The sequence below is a fragment of the Aphelocoma coerulescens genome, chromosome 25 (genome assembly GCF_041296385.1).
Source record: "Aphelocoma coerulescens isolate FSJ_1873_10779 chromosome 25, UR_Acoe_1.0, whole genome shotgun sequence".
Taxonomy (NCBI): Eukaryota; Metazoa; Chordata; class Aves; order Passeriformes; family Corvidae; genus Aphelocoma; species Aphelocoma coerulescens.
In genome coordinates, this window is record NC_091038.1 from 1,760,007 (window position 1) to 1,778,746 (window position 18,740).

Sequence of the window (18,740 nt, forward strand, 5' to 3'; positions counted from 1 at the left end):
TCCCTCCTGCAACTCCTCCCCCTCACCTGGGTCTTGCCCTGACCTGGCACCTCCTTCTCACCTGGGCATCTCCTTCTCCCTGGGCACTTCTCCATCTCACCTGGGCACTTCCTTCTCACCTGGGCACCTCCATCTCACCTGGATCCCACCCTCACCTGAGCCACACCCTCCTGTGACTCCTCCCTCTCACCTGGGTCTTGCCCTCACCTGGCTCCTCCATCTCACCTGGGCATCTCCATCTCACCTGGATCCCACCCTCACCTGAGCCCCTCCCTCCTGCAATTCCTCCCTCTCACCTGGGCACCTCCTTGTCCCTGGGCATCTCCATCTCACCTGGGCGCTTCTCCTCCCACCTCCTCTCACCTGCACGTGTCCCTCCCTCCCTCCCTGTCCCCATCCCCGTGGGTGCCCTGGCTCGGGTGTGCCATGCACCGGCTGTGCCAGCTGTGTGCCAGCTGTGTGCCGGGCGCCAGCTGTGCCAGCTGTGTGCCGGGCGCCAGCTGTGCCAGCTGTGTGCCAGCTGTGTGCCAGCTGTGCCCGGTGCCAGCTGCGCTGTGTCCCCAGCAAGGCGGCGCTGGGCAGGATGGGGCTGTACGAGTCGTTCGCCCAGGCCACGCAGCTCGGGGAGCTGCACACGTGCCTGATGATGGACATGAAGGCGTGCCAGGAGGACGACGTGCGGCTGCTCTGCTTCCTCACGCCCTCCATCTACACCGAGGTGAGAGCCCCACCTGTGCCCAGGTGTGCCCAGGTGTGCCCGGGGTCTGTCCACACCGAGGTGAGAGCCCCCGGTGTGCCCAGGTGTGCCCAGCTGTGCCCGGGGTCCTGCACCGGGGATCCCTGAGTCCCTGGCATGGGTGTGTCCCGAGCTCCATTCCCGGGTTTGTCCCGAGCCCCATCCTGGGTGTGTCCCGAGCCCCATTCCCGGGTGTGTCCCGCGCTTCATCCTGGGTGTGTCCCGCGCTTCATCCTGGGTGTGTCCCGGGCTCCATCCTGGGCATGTCCCGAGCCCCATCCCGGTGTGTTCCGAGCTCCATTCCCGCTGTGTCCCGGGCTCCATTCCGGGTGTGTCCCAAGCTCCATCCCGGGGTGTCTCGCGCTCCATCCTGGGTGTGTCTCGAGCTCCATTCCCGGTGTGTCCCAAGCTCCATTCCCAGTGTGTCCCGAGCCCCATCCCGGGTGTGTCCTGAGCCCCATCCCGGTGTGTCCCGGGCTCCATTCCCGGTGTGTCCCGAGCCCCATTCCCAGGTGTGTTGCGAGCTCCATCCTGGGTGTGTCCCGAGCTCCCTCCCGGTGTGTCCCGAGCTCCCTCCCGGTGTGTCCCAAGCCCCATCCCGGGTGTGTCCCGAGCTCCATCCCGGGTTTGTCCCGGGCCCCATCCCAGGTGTGTCTCGAGCTCCATTCCCGGTGTGTCCCAAGCTCCATTCCCGGTGTGTCCCACGCTTCATCCTGGGTGTGTCCCGGGCTCCATTCCCGGGTGTGTCCCGAGCTCCATCCCGGTGTGTCCCGCGCTCCATCCTGGGTGTGTCTCGAGCTCCATTCCCGGTGTGTCCCAAGCTCCATTCCCAGTGTGTCCCGAGCCCCATCCCAGGTGTGTCCTGAGCCCCGTCCCGGTGTGTCCCGGGCTCCATTCCCGGTGTGTCCCGAGCCCCATTCCCAGGTGTGTTGCGAGCTCCATCCTGGGTGTGTCCCGAGCTCCCTCCCGGTGTGTCCCGAGCTCCCTCCCGGTGTGTCCCGCGCTCCATCCCGGGTGTGTCTCGAGCTCCATTCCCGGTGTGTCCCAAGCTCCATTCCCAGTGTGTCCCGAGCCCCATCCCGGGTGTGTCCTGAGCCCCGTCCCGGTGTGTCCCAGGCTCCATTCCCGGTGTGTCCCGAGCCCCATTCCCAGGTGTGTTGCGAGCTCCATCCTGGGTGTGTCCCGAGCTCCATTCCCGGTGTGTCCCGAGCTCCATCCTGGGTGTGTCCCGGGCTCCATTCCCGGGTGTGTCCCCAGCCCCATTCCCGCTGTGTCCCGAGCCCCATTCCGGGTGTGCCACAGCAGAGAAGCCGTAAATCCCAAAACCTCTCCCTGTGCGTGCTCGCTTCCCATTCCTGGGAGGAAGGAGCTGGCCCTGCTCCTCCTTCGTGCCTGGATCAGCTGGAACAGCTCAGTCCCATTCCGAAGGAGGGAATTCTGTGGGAATGGGGCACAGCCTGTCAAGGGAGGAAACCCTGCATCCATTGAATGTGCAGCGGGATCCTGGCTCGGAGCAGCAGCTGGATCCCTCCCCGTCCTTGGGATCCATCCCAGGGTGGGGTCAGCCCGTTCCCCACGGTGACCCCAAATCCTGGGATCAGCACATCCCGCTCCCTCGGAGCTGCCGTTCCCGGCTGCCGCCGGCGTTCCCGGCCCTTGGCTCCCACGGGTGATGGATTTCATGTTTCTGTGCGAGGCCCTGGAACGGGGAGCAGAGCCAGGAGCAGAGGGAAAACAGGGAATTCCAGGGGCCCTGGGCTGGCTGACGGCTGCCCCCCGCTGTCGGAGCTGCCGTGCTGGGCCCTCGGGAGCTTTTCCGTGGGGATCAGAGTTTTGGGAGACCTCTCCCCTGTGTCCTTCCCTGAATCCCCCTGGATTTTGTTCCTCCCCAGTTCCCGGACGAGACCCTGCGGAGTGGGGAGCTGCTGAACATGATCGTGGCCGTCATCGACTCCTTCCAGGTGCGGGGGGATCCGGCTGGGAACGGCTCCTTCCCGACCCTTCTGCGCCATTCCCGGCAGATTTAACCCCAAAACGAGCCATCCATGGGCTCCAGTTCCTTAATCCCGGCCGGAGCGAGCCCTGAGAGCTCCGGGGTTCTCCTACAGTGTCCAAAGGTTGATCCCAAGCTGCTGCCACTTCCAAGGGGATCTCCTGGAGATCGATTTCCCGGGCAATCAATGCTAATTATCCCTAATGAGCCCCTTGCCCTGGAATCCCGCTGGTTCTGCCCGGCCTGGCCGCAGGCTCGGACGCTCCTGGCAGGAATTTTTCCCGCTCCAGAGTTGCCATGAGAACCCAAAAATAGCCACGGGGGGGGTGCGGGGGCACCTCTGGAATGCCGGGGGCACCTCTGGAATGCCGGGGGCACCTCTGGAATGCCGCCGGCTCCGGGGTTGTGCATCTGGAGCGGGGTCTGGAGCGGGATGTGCCGATAACCCCTGGCCCCGCAGCATTCCCGGGAATCCTGCCCTTCCTGGGCCGGGAATGCTGCGCCAGCGGGTTTTCCTTGGGGTGAGAGGCGGGGGCGGGGGAGGTCTGAGCCCGGATGTGCCGAAATCCAAAGGGTCGGTGCTTCCCGGAGCGTTTTCCTTCCCCTCCCTCCTGCCGTTCCTTGGGGCCTTCCTGGGCTTCTCCAAGTGCATCCCTGTGGGGCTCCGGGGGGCTGGATCCAGAGGATCCCGTGGGATCCAGAGGAGCAGGGATCCAGAGGATCCAGGGCACGAGGAGCAGGGATCCAGGGATTGAAGAGCTGGAAAGAAGGAGGATGAAGAGCAGGGATCCAGGGGATGAAGAGGAGCAGGGAGGAAGGAGAACCAGGAGTAGGGATCCAGAGGATCCAGAGGATGAGGAGTAGGGATCCAGAGGAGCAGGGAGGAAGGAGAACCAGGAGCAGGGATCCAGAGGATCCAGGGGAGCAGGGAAAAGGAGGATGAGAGCCGGAGTGGGCTCTGTGTGTGGGGAGCTCCCATCCCAGGGATGCTCCTGGTGCCTTTCCCGCCGGATCCCACCCCCCTGACCCCGTTCCCTGTTCTCCCCCAGCTCCAGGAGCTCGTGTGCCACGTGATGATGGGAAACCTCGTCATGTTCCGCAAGGATTCCGTGCTCAACATCCTCAGTGAGCGCCGTTCCTGGGAATTGGGCACCGCAATTCCCGGGCTGCCCCCATCTCCCTGCCCCAAACCCCGGCCTGGCCCTTCCCAACCACGTCCAGAGGGGAATCCCTGGATCTGCCCATCCCGTGGTATCCCGAGGGCTGGATTTCCTGCGGGCATTAAAGGCTCACGGCCCCAAGCCGGATTGTGGGGTTTATCCCTGTGCCCGCTGCGTTCCCGTGCTTCCACCGCCTGGGATTCCCGGGAGCTCCCGCGGTGCCAGGCAGGGAATGAGCCCGGAAAATCCCAAAATCGGCCCCAGCTCCGCGGCCTCTCCGTGGGGTCCCTCGGTGTTCCCAGAGCAAATCCCGCTCTCCCTGATCCAGCTTTGGGATAAGCCCGTTAATTAGCGAGCCTCGTTAGCTCTGTCCCCACAGCCCTTTCCCAGGACAGGGCTCCGTCTCCATTCCCAGTGCCCCGAGGGATGGGGGGACCCCGGGCAGGTTTGGGGGTGCCCAGAGCTCGGCAAGGGGCTGAGACAGATCCCAGTTATCCCCGTTGGCCCTGTTCTCCATCCCTGTTATCCTTGTTGTTCCCGTTATTCCGGTTATCCTTGTTGTCCCCCTTGGCCCTCTTGTCATCTCTCTTGTCCTTGTTATCCATCCCCATTCCCCATCCCCATTATCCACCCCCGTTATCCCATTTGCCCCCGCTGTCCCTGTTATCCCTGTTATCCCCGTTCTCCATCCCCGTTCCCCATCCCCGTTATCCCCCTGCTCCCTGCTGTCCCTGTTATCCACCCCCATTATCCCGTTTGTCCCCACTGTCCCCGTTATCCCCGTTGTCCCTGTTCTCCCTCCCCATTATCCCCCTGGTCCCCGTTGTCCCCGTTCCCCATCCCCGTTATCCATCCCCGTTATCCATCCCTGTTACCCCCTGGTCCCCGCTGTCCCTGTTATCCATCCCTGTTATCCACCCCCATTATCCACCTCCGTTATCCCATTTGTCCCTGCTGTCCCTGTTATCCCTGTTACCCCATCCCCATTCCCCACCCCTGTTATCCACCCGTTATCCCGTTTGTCCCCACTGTCCCTGTTATCCCCGTTATCCCCGTTATCCCCATTCCCCATCCCCATTATCCACCCCCATTATGGTGTTTGTCCCCACTGTCCCTGTTATCCCTGTTATCCCTGTTATCCCTGTTATCCCCGTTCCCCACCCCCCTTCCCCTATGTGTCCCCGCTGTCCCGGTTATCCCTGTTACCCCATTCCCTATCCCCGTTCCCCACCCCCGTTATCCCGGGGGTTCCCGTCCCCACTCCGCGCTCCCATCCCAGTTCAGAGCCTGGACTGGGAGACCTTTGAGCAGTACTGCACCTGGCAGCTCTTCCTGGCACACAACATCCCGCTGGAGACCATCATCCCCATCCTGCAGCACCTCAAGTACAAGGGTGAGCGGCATTCCCAAGGGGGACATTCCCGACGGGGACATTTCCGACGGGGACATTCCCAAGGGGGGAAATATTCCCGGCCCCCAGCCCCGCTCAGCCTCTCCTTCCCCCCTTCCAGAGCATCCAGAGGCCCTGTCCTGCCTCCTGCTGCAGCTCCGCAGGGAAAAGTGAGTGCTGGGAAGGGACCCTGGGAATGTCCCCGTGGGAATTGGGATGTGCTGGGATTCTGGGAACCCCTGGCGGTGCCTTGGAATCCTGGATTTGGGGGGGCACTGAGGGCGTCTGGAGGGGTTCTGGAATGGTCTGGGGGGCACCGATGAGGTTTGTTGGGCCCACCGGGACTGTCCCTGTGTCCCCATGGGAGCTGGGATGCACTGGGATGTGCTGGGATGCACTGGGATGCCCTGGGATGCACTGGGATGTGCTGGGATGCGCTGGGATACCGGGGCAGTGCCTGGAATCCCAGATGGGGGCAACTCCGGAGGGCATCGAGGGGGATTCTCCTGCTGTTCCCAAATTCCAGGGGGATTCTCGTTCCCCATTCCCAGTGGAATTCTCCTGCCCTTCCCCATTCCCAGGGGATTCTCGTTCCCCATTCCCAGTGGGATTCTCCCACCATTATTCCCCATTCCCCGGGGGGGTTCTCCCACCATTCCCAAATTCCAGGGGGGGATTCTCCCACCATTCCCAAATTCCTGGGGGGTTCTCCCACCCTTCCCCATTCCAGGGGGATTCTCCCACCATTCCCAGTGGGATTCTCCCACCATTCCCCATTCCCCAGGGGGTTCTCCCGCCCTTCCCCATTCCCGGGGGATTCTCATTCCCCATTCCCAGGGGGGTTCTTGTTCCCCATTCCCAGTGGGATTCTCCCACCATTCCCCATTCCCGGGGGATTCTCATTCCCCATTCCCAGTGGGATTCTCCCACTATTATTCCCCATTCCCCGGGGGGGTTCTCCCACCATTCCCAAATTCCTGGGGGGTTCTGCCACCCTTCCCCATTCCTGGGGGATTCTCATTCCCCATTCCCAGGGGGGTTCTCGTTCCCCATTCCAGGGGGATTCTCCCACCATTCCCGGGGGATTCTCATTCCCCATTCCCAGTGGGGTTTTCATTCCCACCATTCCCAGTGGGATTCTCCCACCATTCCCCATTCCAGGGGAATTCTCATTCCCCATTCCCAGTGGGATTCTCCCACCATTCCCCATTCCCAGGGGGGTTCTCCCACCCTTCCCCATTCCCGGGGGATTCTCATTCCCCATTCCCAGTGGGGTTCTCATTCCCCATTCCCAGTGGGATTCTCCCGCCATTCCCAAATTCCCGGTGGGATTCTCCCATTCCCCATTCCCGGGGGATTCTCCCGCCATTCCCCATTCCCAGTGGGATTCTCCCGCCATTCCCAAATTCCCGGTGGGATTCTCCCATTCCCCATTCCCAGTGGGATTCTCCCGCCCCATTCCCAAATTCCCGGTGGGATTCTCCCATTCCCCATTCCCGGGGGATTCTCATTCCCCATTCCCAGTGGGGTTCTCATTCCCCATTCCCAGTGGGATTCTCCCGCCCCATTCCCACATTCCCGGTGGGATTCTCCCGTTCCCGCTCCCCCGCAGGCCCAGCGAGGAGATGGTGAAGATGGTGCTGAGCCGGCCGTGCCACCCCGAGGACCAGTTCACCACCAGCATCCTGCGGCACTGGGGGCTGCGCCACGACGACCTCCTGGGCGAGCACATCAAGGCCCTGCTCATCAAGAACAACAGCCTGCCCCGCAAGCGCCAGAGGTCAGCACGGCCCTGCCTGGCTCATCCCCCCTTTTGGGGGGCTCATCCCCATTTTTGGGGGGTTTTATTCCCATTTTTTGGGGGTTTTATTCCCATTTTTGGGGGGTTTTATTCCCATTTTTTGGGGGTTTTATTCCCATTTCTTGGGGGTTTTATCCCCATTTTTTGGGGGTTTTATCCCCATTTTTTGGGAGTCTCATTCCGATTTTTGGGGGTTTTATTCCCATTTTTTGGGGGTTTTATCCCCATTTTTTGGAGGTTTTATCCCCATTTTTGGGGGTTTTAGTCCCATTTTTGGGGGTTTTAGTCCCATTTTTGGGGGTTTTTACCCCCATTTTTGGGGGGTTTTATCCCCATTTTTTGGGGGTTTTATTCCCATTTTTTGGGGGTTTTATCCCCATTTTTTGGAGGTTTTATCCCCATTTTTTGGGAGTCTCATTCCCATTTTTGGGGGGTTTTATCCCCATTTTTTGGGGGTTATATTCCCATTTTTTGGGGGTTTTATTCCCATTTTTTGGGGGTTTTATCCCCATTTTTGGGGGGTTTTATCCCCATTTTTGGGGGTTTTATTCCCATTTTTTGGGGGTTTTATCCCCATTTTTGGGGGTTTTATCCCCATTTTTTGGAGGTTTTATCCCCATTTTTTTGGGAGTCTCATCCCCATTTTTGGGGGGTTTTAGCCCCATTTTTTGGGGGTTTTATCCCCATTATTTGGGTCTCATCCTCATTGTTGGCATCTCATCCCCATTTTTTGGAGGTTTTATCCCCATTTTTGGGGTCTCATCCCAATTTTTTGGGTGTCTCATTCCCATTTTTGGGGGTTTTATCCCCATTTTTGGGGTCTCATCCCCATTTTTGGGGTCTCATCCCAATTTTTTGGGTGTCTCATTCCTAGTTTTGGGTTTCTCATTCCCATTTTTTGGGGGTTTTATCCTCATTTTTGGGGTCTCATCCCCATTTTTTGGGGGCTTTATCCCCATTTTCTGGGTGTCTCATTCCCAATTTTTGGGGTCCCATCCCCGTTTTTGTGGGTCTCATCCCCATTTTTGTGGGTCTCATCCCCAATTTTGGGGGTCTCATCCCCAATTTTGGGGGTCTCATTCCTAATTTTGGGGGTCTCATTCCCATTTTTGGGGGTTTTATCCCCATTTTTTAGGTGTCTCATCCCCATTTTTGTGGGTCTCATCCCCAGTTTTGGGTGTCTCATTCCCAATTTTGGGTGTCTCATCCCCATTTTTGGGATCCCCTTCCCATTTTTGGGTGTCTCATTCCCATTTTTGGGTGTCTCATCCCCATTTTTGGGATCCCCTTCCCACTTTTGCGTGTCTCATCCCCATTTTTGGCCTCCCCCCTTTTCGCGTCTCTCACTCCCATTTCTAGCGGTTCCATCCCCATTTCTTGGGCTCTCATCCCCATTTTTGGGTGTCTCATCCCCATTTTTGGGTGTCTCATCCCCATTTTTGGCCTCCCATCCCCCTTTTCGCGTCTCTCACTCCCATTTCTAGCGGTTTCATCCCCATTTTTTGGGCTCTCATCCCCATTTTTGGGTGTCTCATCCCCATTTTTTGGCCTCTCATCCCCATTTTTGGGTGTCTCACTCCCATTTTTTGGCCTCTCATCCCCATTTTTTGGCATCCCACCCCCGTTTCTCGCCCTCCCTGACGCCGCCTCTGCCCCGCAGCCTGCGCAGCTCCAGCAGCAAACTGGCCCAGCTGACCCTGGAGCAGATCCTGGAGCACCTGGACAACCTCCGCCTCAACCTGACCAACACCAAACAGAACTGTGGGTGCCCGGGGCCTCTCCGGGATCTGGGATCGGGGGGCTCTTCGCCCCCATTCCCCCCCCATTCCCGCCCCATTCCCGCCCCATTCCCGCCTCATTCCCGCCTCTCCCGCAGTTTTCAGCCAGACCCCGATCCTGCAGGCGCTGCAGCACGTCCAGGCCAGCTGTGACGAGGCCCACAAGATGAAGTCAGAGTCGTTCCCCCCCCTTTCCTCTTCGCCTCTCTTCCCCTCCCGGGGACCCCAAAACCTCACTGACCCCCCCCCCCCCCCCAACTTCCCCCGGTCCCCCCCTTCCAGGTTCTCCGACCTCTTCTCGCTGGCCGAGGAATACGAGGATTCCTCCAGCAAACCCCCCAAGAGCCGCCGGAAAGCCACGGCCCTGTCGAGCCCCCGCAGCCGCAAGAACGCGGCGCAGCCCCCCAACAACGAGGAGGAGTCGGGGTCCAGCAGCGCCTCGGTGAGTGCCCCCCCCCACCCCGAGAACCCCCTGAGACCCCCCTCGGGCTCCCCAAAACCCCCGCTGACCCCCCTGTCCCTGCAGGAGGAAGAGGACACCAAACCCAAACCGGCCAAGAGGAAAAGGAAAGGCTCCTCGGCCGTGGGCTCGGACAGTGACTGAGGGCCGGGACCCCCCCCCTTTCCTCCAATACCCTCTCCCCCACCCCCCAAAATGGGGACCCCACCCCCCCACGGGAGCTCCCCCAAACCGGTGCTGGCAAATCCCCCGGCATCGGTGACCCCCTCCCCTTCTCGGCGACGTGGGGAGGGGTCGCGGTGTCCCCCCCCGCCCCCCCTCCCAGGACCCCCCCCGGTGTGGGCGGGGTCCCCCCGAGGGGACGGGGAGAGGAGGGGAGGGGGGGGACGCCCCCAGCCCCCCATTTTCCCATAGAAATGTAAATAAAGGGTGGAACCCGATCGCTGCTCCAGGATGATTTGGGGAGGGGAGGGGGGGTCCTGCCCCCCGGGGAAAGCGGCCCCGCCCCCCCCCCCGCAGCCCCCTGGGGGTCCTTGGAGGGGGGGGGTGGGGTTCAGCACCTGTGGCCGGCGGGATTTGGGGGGGTCCTGGCCCCACCCCCCGCGGCTCCCTCAGCGTTTTTAAGCGTTTTTAAGGAAAGCAGCAATAAAAACCTTCCTGTTTTTTACCGAACGGCCCCGATTTGTGCCGGGGGCGGGGGGGCCGAGGCCGTGTGTGTCCCCCCCCCCCTCCGCCGTTCCCGGTGTGGCCCGGCCGGGGCACGTGGCTCCCCCGGGACGGTGGCACTGCCAGACCCCCCCGAGGCTCGGGAATCTGGGACAGGGAGGGAGCGGGAGGGGAGGCCACGGAGGGGGACGGGGAAGGGGGGGGACACGGAGAGGGGACAGGGCAGGGGCGGGGGGCGGTGGGGGCACCGCGGGGCGGGGGTAGAGGAGGGGCTGGGGACGGGGGGGGTGGGGACAGGGGCGGCGTGGGGGGCACAAGGGGGACGGGGGTGGTGTGGGAGGGACAGGGGGGACGTGGGGGGACAGGGGTGGCGTGGGGGGCACAAGGGGGACGTGGGGGGACAGGGGTGGCGTGGGGGGCACAAGGGGGACGGGGGTGGCGTGGGGGGACAGGGGTGGCGTGGGGGGGCCGTGGCGGGGCTTGGCAGAGGGTGTTGGGGGGGGCAGGGGGGCGTGGCCAAAGTGGGCGCGGCCGGAGGGGCGTGGCCGAGGTGGGCGTGGCCGCCCCGTCGAGGCGGGCGCGGGCCATGGCGCTGGCGGCGGCGCTGGGGGCGCTGGGTCTGGGGGCTCTGGGGCTCCTCGGGGGGCTCCTGGGGGGGCCGCCGGCTCTGGGCGCGCTGGGGGCTCTGGGGGCGCTGCTGGCGCTGCAGCGGCGGCTGCGGCCGCACCTCTGGGCCGACCTGGCGTTCGCGCTGCGGGCGCTGCGGTGCCGGCGGCGGGCGCGGCGCGGCCCCGGGGGGAGCGTGGCCTCCCGGTTCCTGCGCGCGGCCCGGGCGGCCCCGGCGCGGCCGTTCCTGCGGGGCCGGGCGGGCGCGGAGCCGCTCGGGCGAGCGGCGCGGAGCGTGGCGCGGGTGGCCAACGCGCTGCGGGCGCTGCGGGCCCCGCCGCGGCCCGGGGACACCGTGGGGCTGCTGGTGGGCAACGAGCCCCGCTTCGTGTGGGGCTGGTTCGGGCTGGCGGCGCTCGGGGCCCGCCCGGCCTTCCTGGGCACGGCGCTGCGCCCCGCGGGGCTCCGGCACTGCCTGCGCGGCTGCGGGGCGCGGGCGCTGCTGGTGGCGGACGGTGAGAGCCGGGGGGACACCGGGGGGACACCGGGAGGGGAGCGGGGAATGCCGGGGGGAAAGGGCGGAGGGGAACCGGGGAGCTTTCGGGGGCTGGAGGGTAACGGGGGGGGGTGGGGGACACCGAGGGGAACGGGAGGGGACCGGGGAAACGGGGGCGACCGGGGGTTAATGGGGAGCGCGGAGTGGGGACATCCCGGGCTGTAACGGGGACAGAGGTGGGACCGGGGCCGGGGGATGAGAGGACCGGGAGCCGGAGTGGGATCAGGAGAATAATGAGGAACGCGGTGGGACCGGGAGCGAGGGGGACAAGGGGTGGGTGGCACGCGGGGCACCGGCGGGGGATGGCGGGGACCGGGGCCAGCGGGGTGGTCCCCACACGGTGCTGTGTCCCCAGACCTGTTCGGGTCGGTGGAGCCGCTGCTGCCCAGCCTGCGGGAGGACGGGGTGGCCGTGTGGGTGCTGGGAGCGGGGCCGTACCCGCCCGGCGTCGTGGCGCTGCAGGAGCTGCTGGACGCGGCCTCCGAGGAGCTGGAGCCCGAGGACGTGTGGGAGCCCGAGGACATGAACGATACCTGCCTCTACATCTTCACCTCGGGCACCACCGGTGGGGCCGGGGCCAGGGCCGGGGGGTTCTGGGTGAGTGTGGGGGGCTCAGCTCTGTTCCCCCCTTCCAGGGCTCCCCAAAGCCGCCCGCGTGTCCCACCTCAAGTCCATCATGTGCCTGAGCTTCTACGAGCTGGTGGGAGCCTCCAGCCGGGACGTCGTGTACCTGGCACTGCCCCTCTACCACATGGCCGGGTCCCTCCTGGGCATCATCGGCTGCATCGGCATCGGTGAGCGGGGCCGGGGCCCTGGGGGGGGGGTCCGGGGATGTTTCAGGGGCTGATCCCCCCCTCTCTGTCCCGCAGGGGCCACGTGCGTGCTGAAGGAGAAGTTCTCCGCCAGCCAGTTCTGGGACGACTGCCGCGCCGAGGGCGTCACCGTCTTCCAGTACATCGGGGAGCTGTGCCGGTACCTGGTGAACCAGCCCCAGGTCAGGGCAGGGCGCTGGGGAAAGGGGGTCCCGGGGGGCACCCCCGGAGCTGACGGTGGCCCCGCAGCGCCCCGGGGAGCGGCAGCACGGGCTGAGGCTGGCGGTGGGCAGCGGCCTCCGCCCCGACGTCTGGCGGAGCTTCCAGCAGCGCTTCGGGCCCGTGCGCATCGTGGAGACCTACGGGATGAGCGAGGGCAACGTCACCCTCTTCAACTACACCGGGACCCCGGGGGCCGTGGGGCGCTGCAGCTTCATCTACAAGGTTTGGGGACCGGGAGAGGGGGGGCCTGTGCCCCAAACACCCCCAAACGCCCGCCCTGGGTGCTGACCCCTGCCCGGCCTCTCTCCCCAGCTCTTCTCGCCCTTTGAGGTCATTCGTTACGACGTCGTGGCCGGAGCACCGGAGCGGGACAAGGCCGGACGCTGCATCCGCGCCCGGACGGGTGAGGAGCGGGCACGGGGTGGCCCCGGGGGGTGTCCCAGGGTTCCCCCGTCACCGTCCCCACCCCCGCAGGTGAGACGGGGCTGCTGATCGCCCCCGTGACCCCCCGGAGCCCCTTCCTGGGCTACGCCGGCAGCCGGGAGCTGTCGGAGCAGAAGCTGCTCCGCGGGGTCTTCGCCGAGGGGGACGAGTTCTTCAACACCGGGGACCTGGTGGAGCAGGACGAGGAACAGTTCGTGCGGTTCCGGGACCGCACCGGGGACACCTTCAGGTGCCAGAGCCCCCCCAGCACGGGGGGCACCCCCTCAGCCCCAGCCTGGCCTGGGGCGACAGCGCGGGACCCCCAGCCCCCCCTCCCTGCATCGCCGGGGGGGGCTCGACCCCATTTAAATGTTCAGGGGAGACTCGTCCCCGTTAAACATTTGGGGGGGGTCTCACCCCCGTCCCCTCCCAGGTGGAAAGGCGAGAACGTGGCCACCACGGAAGTGGCCGAGGCGCTGCTGGCCCACGAGTCCCTGCAGGAAGCCACCGTTTACGGTGTCGCCGTCCCAGGTACCGCCGCCCCCGGCACCGCCTCCCGGGGCCCCCCCCCCTCACGCCCCGCGGTGCCCCCCAAGTGTCCCCTCGCCCGCAGGCCACGAGGGCCGTGCCGGGATGGCCGCGCTCGTTCTGCGGCCCGGCCGCTCCCTGGACGGTCCCGGCCTCTACCGGCACCTGGAGCAGCTCCTGCCGCCCTACGCGCGGCCCCGCTTCCTCCGCCTGCAGGTACCGGGGGGTCCGGGGGTCCCGGGGGGTGCGAGGGGGTGTCCGGTGGGGGTCCGGGGGTGCTCCGGGGTGTCTGGGGGGAGTCCGGGGGGGGGTCCGGGGGTCCTGAGTGGTGCTTGGGGGTGCTCGGGGGTGTCCGGGGGGGGTCCGGGAGGGGTCCGGGGGTGTCCGGGAGGGATCCGGGGGGGGATCCGGGGTGTCCGGGAGGGTCCGGGGGTGTCCGGGGAGGGTCCGGGGGTGTCTGGGGGATGCCTGGGGATGCTCGGGGGTGTCCGGGGGGGATCCGGGGGTGTCCGGGGGATGCCTGGGGATGCTCGGGGGTGTCCGGGGGGAGTCCAGGGAGGATCCGGGGGTCCTGGGTGGTGCTTGGGGGTGCTCGGGGGTGTCCGGAGGGATCCGGGGAGGATCCGGGGGATGCTCGGGGGTGTCCAGGCAGGGTCCGGGGGTGTCCGGGGCATGCCTGGGGATGCTCGGGGGTGTCCGGGGGGGTGTCCGGGGGTGTCCGGGGGGTCCCCAGCGGCGCCGCTGCCCCCAGGAGCGGCTGGAGATGACGGAGACGTTCAAGCAGCAGAAGGTGCGGCTGGCGCGGGACGGCTGCGACCCCTCGCGCGTGGCGGGGCCGCTCTTCCTGCTGGACGAGGCCGCCCGAGCGTTCGTCCCGCTGGACCCCGAGCGCTGGGAGCGGCTCCGGGACGGGCGGATCCGCATCTGACCCGCCCGGGGGTCCCCAGGAGCCGGGGGGGTCCCGGAGCCCGGGGGGTCCCAGAGCGCCCCGTGTCCGTCCCAGCCCCAGCAGCGGCAGCCGCGGGGGTCCCGTGTCCATTTCAGGGGTCCCCGTCTCCATTTCAGGGGTCCCCGTCTCCATTTTAGGGCTCTCTGTGTCCATTTCGGGGGTCCCGTGTCCATTTTGGGGGTCCCCGTGTCCATTTTGGGGGTCCCGTGTTCATTTCGGGGGTCCCCGTGTCCATTTTAGGGCTCCCCGTGTCCATTTTAGGGCTCCCTGTGTCCATTTTGGGGCTCCCCATCTCCATTTAGGGGGTCCCCGTGTCCATTTTGGGGGTCCCATGTCCATTTTAGGGCTCCCCGTGTCCATTTTGGGGGTCCCCGTGTCCATTTCGGGGGTCCCCGTGTCCATTTCGGGGCTTCCCGTGTCCATTCTGGGGGTCCCCGTGTCCATTTTAGGGCTCCCCGTGTCCATTTCGGGGCTCCCCGTGTCCATTTTGGGGGTCTCGTGTCCATTTTGGGGGTCCCCGTGTCCATTTCAGGGCTCCCCGTCTCCATTTCGGGGGTCCCGTCTCCATTTTAGGGCTCCCCGTGTCCATTTTGGGGGTCCCGAGTCCATTTTGGGGCTCCCCGTGTCCATTTTAGGGCTCCCCGTGTCCATTTTGGGGCTCCCCGTGTCCATTTTGGGGTTCTCGTGTCCATTTTAGGGGTCCCCGTGTCCATTTTGGGGGTCCCGTGTCCATCCCGGGGGTCCCGTGTCCATCCTGTCCCCCCCCGATGTTCCCAGGTGCCCCCCACGTCCATCCCTGTCCCCTCCCCCTCCTCCCCCCTCCGGGGGCTCTTTTTACCCAAAAAATCCCCATTTTGGGGTGGGGTTTTTTTTTGGCAAATAAAACTCTTTTTGTAGCAAATCTCGTCCTCGGCACCCCCAAATCGGGGACGGGGACCCCAAAGCCGCCGTCCCGGAGGGGGAAAAGGGGGATCCCCACCTGGATTTGGGGGCCCCTCCCCCAATTTCCCAGCCCGACGAGCGATTCCATCCCAAGGAAATGATCGCCAACGTTTTAATTCATTTTATTTTTGAAGCCTTTCTCCAAAAATTTGGGGTGGGGGGGGAGGGGTCCTCAGCTCCCCTCCCCCCCCTTTTCCATCGGGCCCGAGCTCAAAGCCGATGGAAAAGGGGGAAAATCCGGGGGAAACGCCTGGAATTTGTGCAAAAAGCCCCAATTTCCCCCCCCTCCCCCCCGCCCCCAGCCCAAGGCAGAAATTGGGTGGAAAATGTGGAAAATCGGGGCTGGAATCGTCCAAAGCGGGAGCGAAACGCCCGAAATTTGGCCGGAAAGATGGAAAAGGGAATCGAAATCCTGGAGATGGGGCTGAAATCCTGGGAATGGGGACGGAATCCACGGATTTGGGGCTGGATCCAGGAGCTGCGGGCGAAGTCCGGCAAATCGGGGCCGAAATCCCCAAAATCGGCGGCGGAACCCTCGAAGTTTGGCCCGAATCCAGAAGAAATTGGGCAAATTGGGATGGGAATTCCAGAGCGGGGCTCGGAGCGGGACCAAAACCCCACAAATCGGCCTCAAATTGGGCCTAAAGCTTCGGATTTTTTTTCCTGAAACTCAAATTTGGGCTGAAATGGTGGAATTTGGGGCTGAAATGCTGGAATTTTGGGCTGAAATAGTGGAATTTGGGGCTAAAATAGTGGAATTTTGGGCTGAAATAGTGGAATTTCAGGCAAATAGTGGAATTTCGGGCTTAAGTGCTGGAATTTTGGGCTGAATGGCGGAATTTTGGGCTGAAGCCCTGGAATTTCGTGCTGAAATCCTTTAATTATGGGCTGAAATGGTGGAACTTTGGCTGAAATCGTGGAATTTTGGGCTGAAACGCTGGAATTTCGGGCCGAAACCCTGGAATTTTGGGCTGAAATCCTTTAATTATGGGCTGAAATAGTGGAATTTTGGGCTGAAATCGTGGAATTTCAGACAAATCGTGGAATTTTGGGCTGAACCCCTGAAATTTCGAGCTGAACCCCTGAAATTTCGAGCCGAACCCCTGGAATTTTGGGCTGAACCCCGGGAATTTTGAGCTGAAATCATGGAATTTCAGACAAACGGTGGAATTTTGGGCCGAAGCCCTGGCATTTTTGGGCTGAACCCCTGGAATTTTGGGGCTGAAATCGTGGAATTTCGAGCAGAACCCCTGGAATTTCGGGCCGAACCCCGGGAATTTCGAGCTGAAACACTGGAATCTCGGGCTGAAATCGTGGAATTTCAGACAAATGGTGGGATTTCGGGCCGAACCCCTGGATTTTCGGGCCGAACCCCGGCATTTCGAGCCGAACCCCTGGAATTTGAGGCCGAACCCCGGCATTTCGTGCTGAACCCTGGGAATTTCAGGCTGAAATCGTGGAATTTCGAGCTGAACCCCTGGAATTTCGGGCTGAAATCGTGGAATTTCGGGCTGAACCCCTGGAATTTCGGGCTGAAATCGTGGAATTTCAGACAAATGGTGGGATTTCATGCCGAACCCCTGGAATTTCGTGCCGAACCCCTGGATTTTCGGGCCGAACCCCGGGCATTTCGGGCCAAACCCCGGGCATTTCGGGCTGAAATCGTGGAATTTCAGACAAACGGTGGAATTTTGGGCCGAACCCCTGGAATTTGAGGCCGAACCCCGGGAATTTCGAGCCGAACCCCGGCATTTCGTGCCGAACCCCGGGAATTTGAGGCCGAACCCCGGCATTTCGTGCCGAACCCCTGGAATTTCAGGCTGAAATCGTGGAATTTCGAGCCGAACCCCGGGCATTTCGTGCCGAACCCCTGGAATTTGAGGCCGAACCCCTGGAATTTCGAGCCGAACCCCGGCATTTCGCGCCCCCCTCCCTCCCCCCTCTCCCCCCGCCCCTCCCCCGCCCCTCCCCCGCCCCATCCCGGCGCAGGAAGAGGCGCAGCCGCGCTTGTTGGAGCCGTGTATTGTCGGGAAGCCAATCCAGAATAAAAACAGTGCAAATACAGGACCGGGGCCCGCGGCCCCCCCGGGGCTCCCGCTGCCCCCCCGGGGCTCCCGCTGCCGCCCCGCTGCGTGAAAGGCACAGAAATCCGGGAAGCGGGGCCGGCCGGGGCGGGGGAGGGGAGGCGCGGAATTCCCCAATCCCGGAATTCCGCCGGGATCCGTCCATTCCCCCCCTCCCCCCACTCTCCCCCTCCCCCACCCCGCCCCCTCCCCCCCCGTCCCTCCGTGCCCGCCCCCCCCCGCTCCTTGCACGGTTCATGTCACACACACGAGGTCACACGACACGGACGTGACACTTCCACAACACCCACGCGGGTCCTTCCCGGAGCATTCCCGGGAATTTTTTTTTTTTTTTTTTTTTCCCGGTTTTCCATGGGGGGTTTTTTTTGCGGGTTTTTTTTTTTTTTTTTCGGGATTTTTTTTTTCCTTTTTTTCTACACAATGTACAGGAATTTTTTTTTTTTCATTTTTAATTTTTTTCTTTTTTTTTGGATTTTTTTGGGAGGGGGAGGATTTACTTTTATTTTTTTAATTTTTATTTTTTTAAATTTTATTTTTTCAAGTTTTATTTTTTCAATTTTATTTTTTCCAATATTATTTTTTCCAATTTTATTTTTTCCAATTTTATTTTTTCCAATTTTATTTTTTCAAATTTAATTTTTTTAATTTTATTTTTTCAAATTTTTTCCAATTTTATTTTTTCCAATTTTATTTTTTCCAATTTTATTTTTTCCATTTTTATTTTTTCAAATTTTAATTTTTCAAATTTTAATTTTTCAAATTTTTTCAATTTCTATTTTTAAATTTTTATTCTTCTAATTTTTATTCTTCTAATTTTTATTCTTCTAATTTTTATTCTTTTAATTTTTATTCTTCTAATTTTGATTCTTTACATTTTTATTTTCAGAAATTCTTTTTCAATCTTTCTTCTTATTATCATTTTTCTGGATTTTTTTCTGGACTTTTTCCTGGGATTTTTTTTTTTTTCGAAGGGGCTTTTTGAACTTTTATTTTTATTTTTTTGGGGGGTGATTTTTCCGGGTGTTTTTTTTGTTGTTGTTGTTTCATTGTTCGTTTTTTTTTTTTTTAACCTTTTTTTTTTTTTTTTTGTCTTTTTTTTGTCTTTTTTTTCGCCTTTTTAATGTTGTCAAGAAACAGCTCAGTTTTATATACACGGATGAGTCCTGGTTATATCGGCAGCGAGAGCGGAAGCGAACGGGAATTCGGGAATTCTTCGGGAATTGGGGGATGGGAATGGGGATACGCCTTTGGAGGAAACCAAAAAAAAAACCAAAAACAAAATAAAAACCCCTCCCTCCCCCAAAAAAAGAAAAGAAACCCCCAAAAAAAGCGTTTTCACAAGCGGAGCTACCCCTAGCCGGAAAAAAAGCGGGAAAAATCCGGAAGTTTGGAGGCGGCGGGAATAAAAAAAGGGAATTTTCTGGGATATCACAGCCCTGGAAAGGGAAGGGGAGGAGGGAGGAGGAGGGGGGAGGGGGCAAGCCAAAAATAATAATAATTATAATAATAATAATAATAAAAATAGGGATAAACCTGTGCTGGAGCGGGGGGGGGAGGAGGGATCCAAATCCCAAATCATCCCAAATCATCCCAAATCACCCCAAATCCCCCACCCTGGGATCCCGGGAAGGGCT

General features: G+C 61.4%; 2 protein-coding genes across 2 annotated transcripts in view; both read left to right on the forward strand.

Moving 5' to 3' along the window:
* INTS3 (integrator complex subunit 3) overlaps nt 1–9,765 on the forward strand; it is a 38,316-nt gene extending 28,551 nt beyond the window's left edge. Inside the window, exons 22-31 of the mRNA XM_068995425.1 lie at nt 565–718; nt 2,629–2,697; nt 3,779–3,854; nt 5,169–5,282; nt 5,401–5,449; nt 6,892–7,059; nt 8,741–8,841; nt 8,957–9,029; nt 9,141–9,300; nt 9,385–9,765. Coding sequence (XP_068851526.1) covers nt 565–718; nt 2,629–2,697; nt 3,779–3,854; nt 5,169–5,282; nt 5,401–5,449; nt 6,892–7,059; nt 8,741–8,841; nt 8,957–9,029; nt 9,141–9,300; nt 9,385–9,462 — 1,042 coding nt within the window. The 3' untranslated portion in view covers nt 9,463–9,765. The remainder of the gene's footprint in view (nt 1–564; nt 719–2,628; nt 2,698–3,778; nt 3,855–5,168; nt 5,283–5,400; nt 5,450–6,891; nt 7,060–8,740; nt 8,842–8,956; nt 9,030–9,140; nt 9,301–9,384) is intronic.
* An 805-nt stretch (nt 9,766–10,570) lies between these two features.
* SLC27A3 (solute carrier family 27 member 3) lies at nt 10,571–14,981 on the forward strand. Its single transcript, XM_068995048.1, has 10 exons — nt 10,571–11,105; nt 11,502–11,711; nt 11,782–11,940; nt 12,016–12,140; nt 12,208–12,402; nt 12,493–12,583; nt 12,655–12,853; nt 13,037–13,134; nt 13,217–13,347; nt 13,883–14,981. The coding sequence occupies exons 1-10, from the start codon at nt 10,571–10,573 to the stop codon at nt 14,057–14,059; spliced, it is 1,920 nt and encodes a 639-aa protein (XP_068851149.1). The 3' UTR covers nt 14,060–14,981.
* Nucleotides 14,982–18,740: the final 3,759 nt, after the last annotated feature.

Bases quoted from the DNA above. Each gene is read 5' to 3' on its own strand.
- SLC27A3 (XM_068995048.1), top strand. From the start codon at position 10,571: ATGGCGCTGGCGGCGGCGCTGGGGGCGCTGGGTCTGGGGGCTCTGGGG. The intron at 12,854-13,036 runs GTGCCAGAGCCC...GTCCCCTCCCAG, and splicing joins CGCACCGGGGACACCTTCAG to GTGGAAAGGCGAGAACGTGG. The intron at 13,135-13,216 runs GTACCGCCGCCC...CCTCGCCCGCAG, and splicing joins TTACGGTGTCGCCGTCCCAG to GCCACGAGGGCCGTGCCGGG.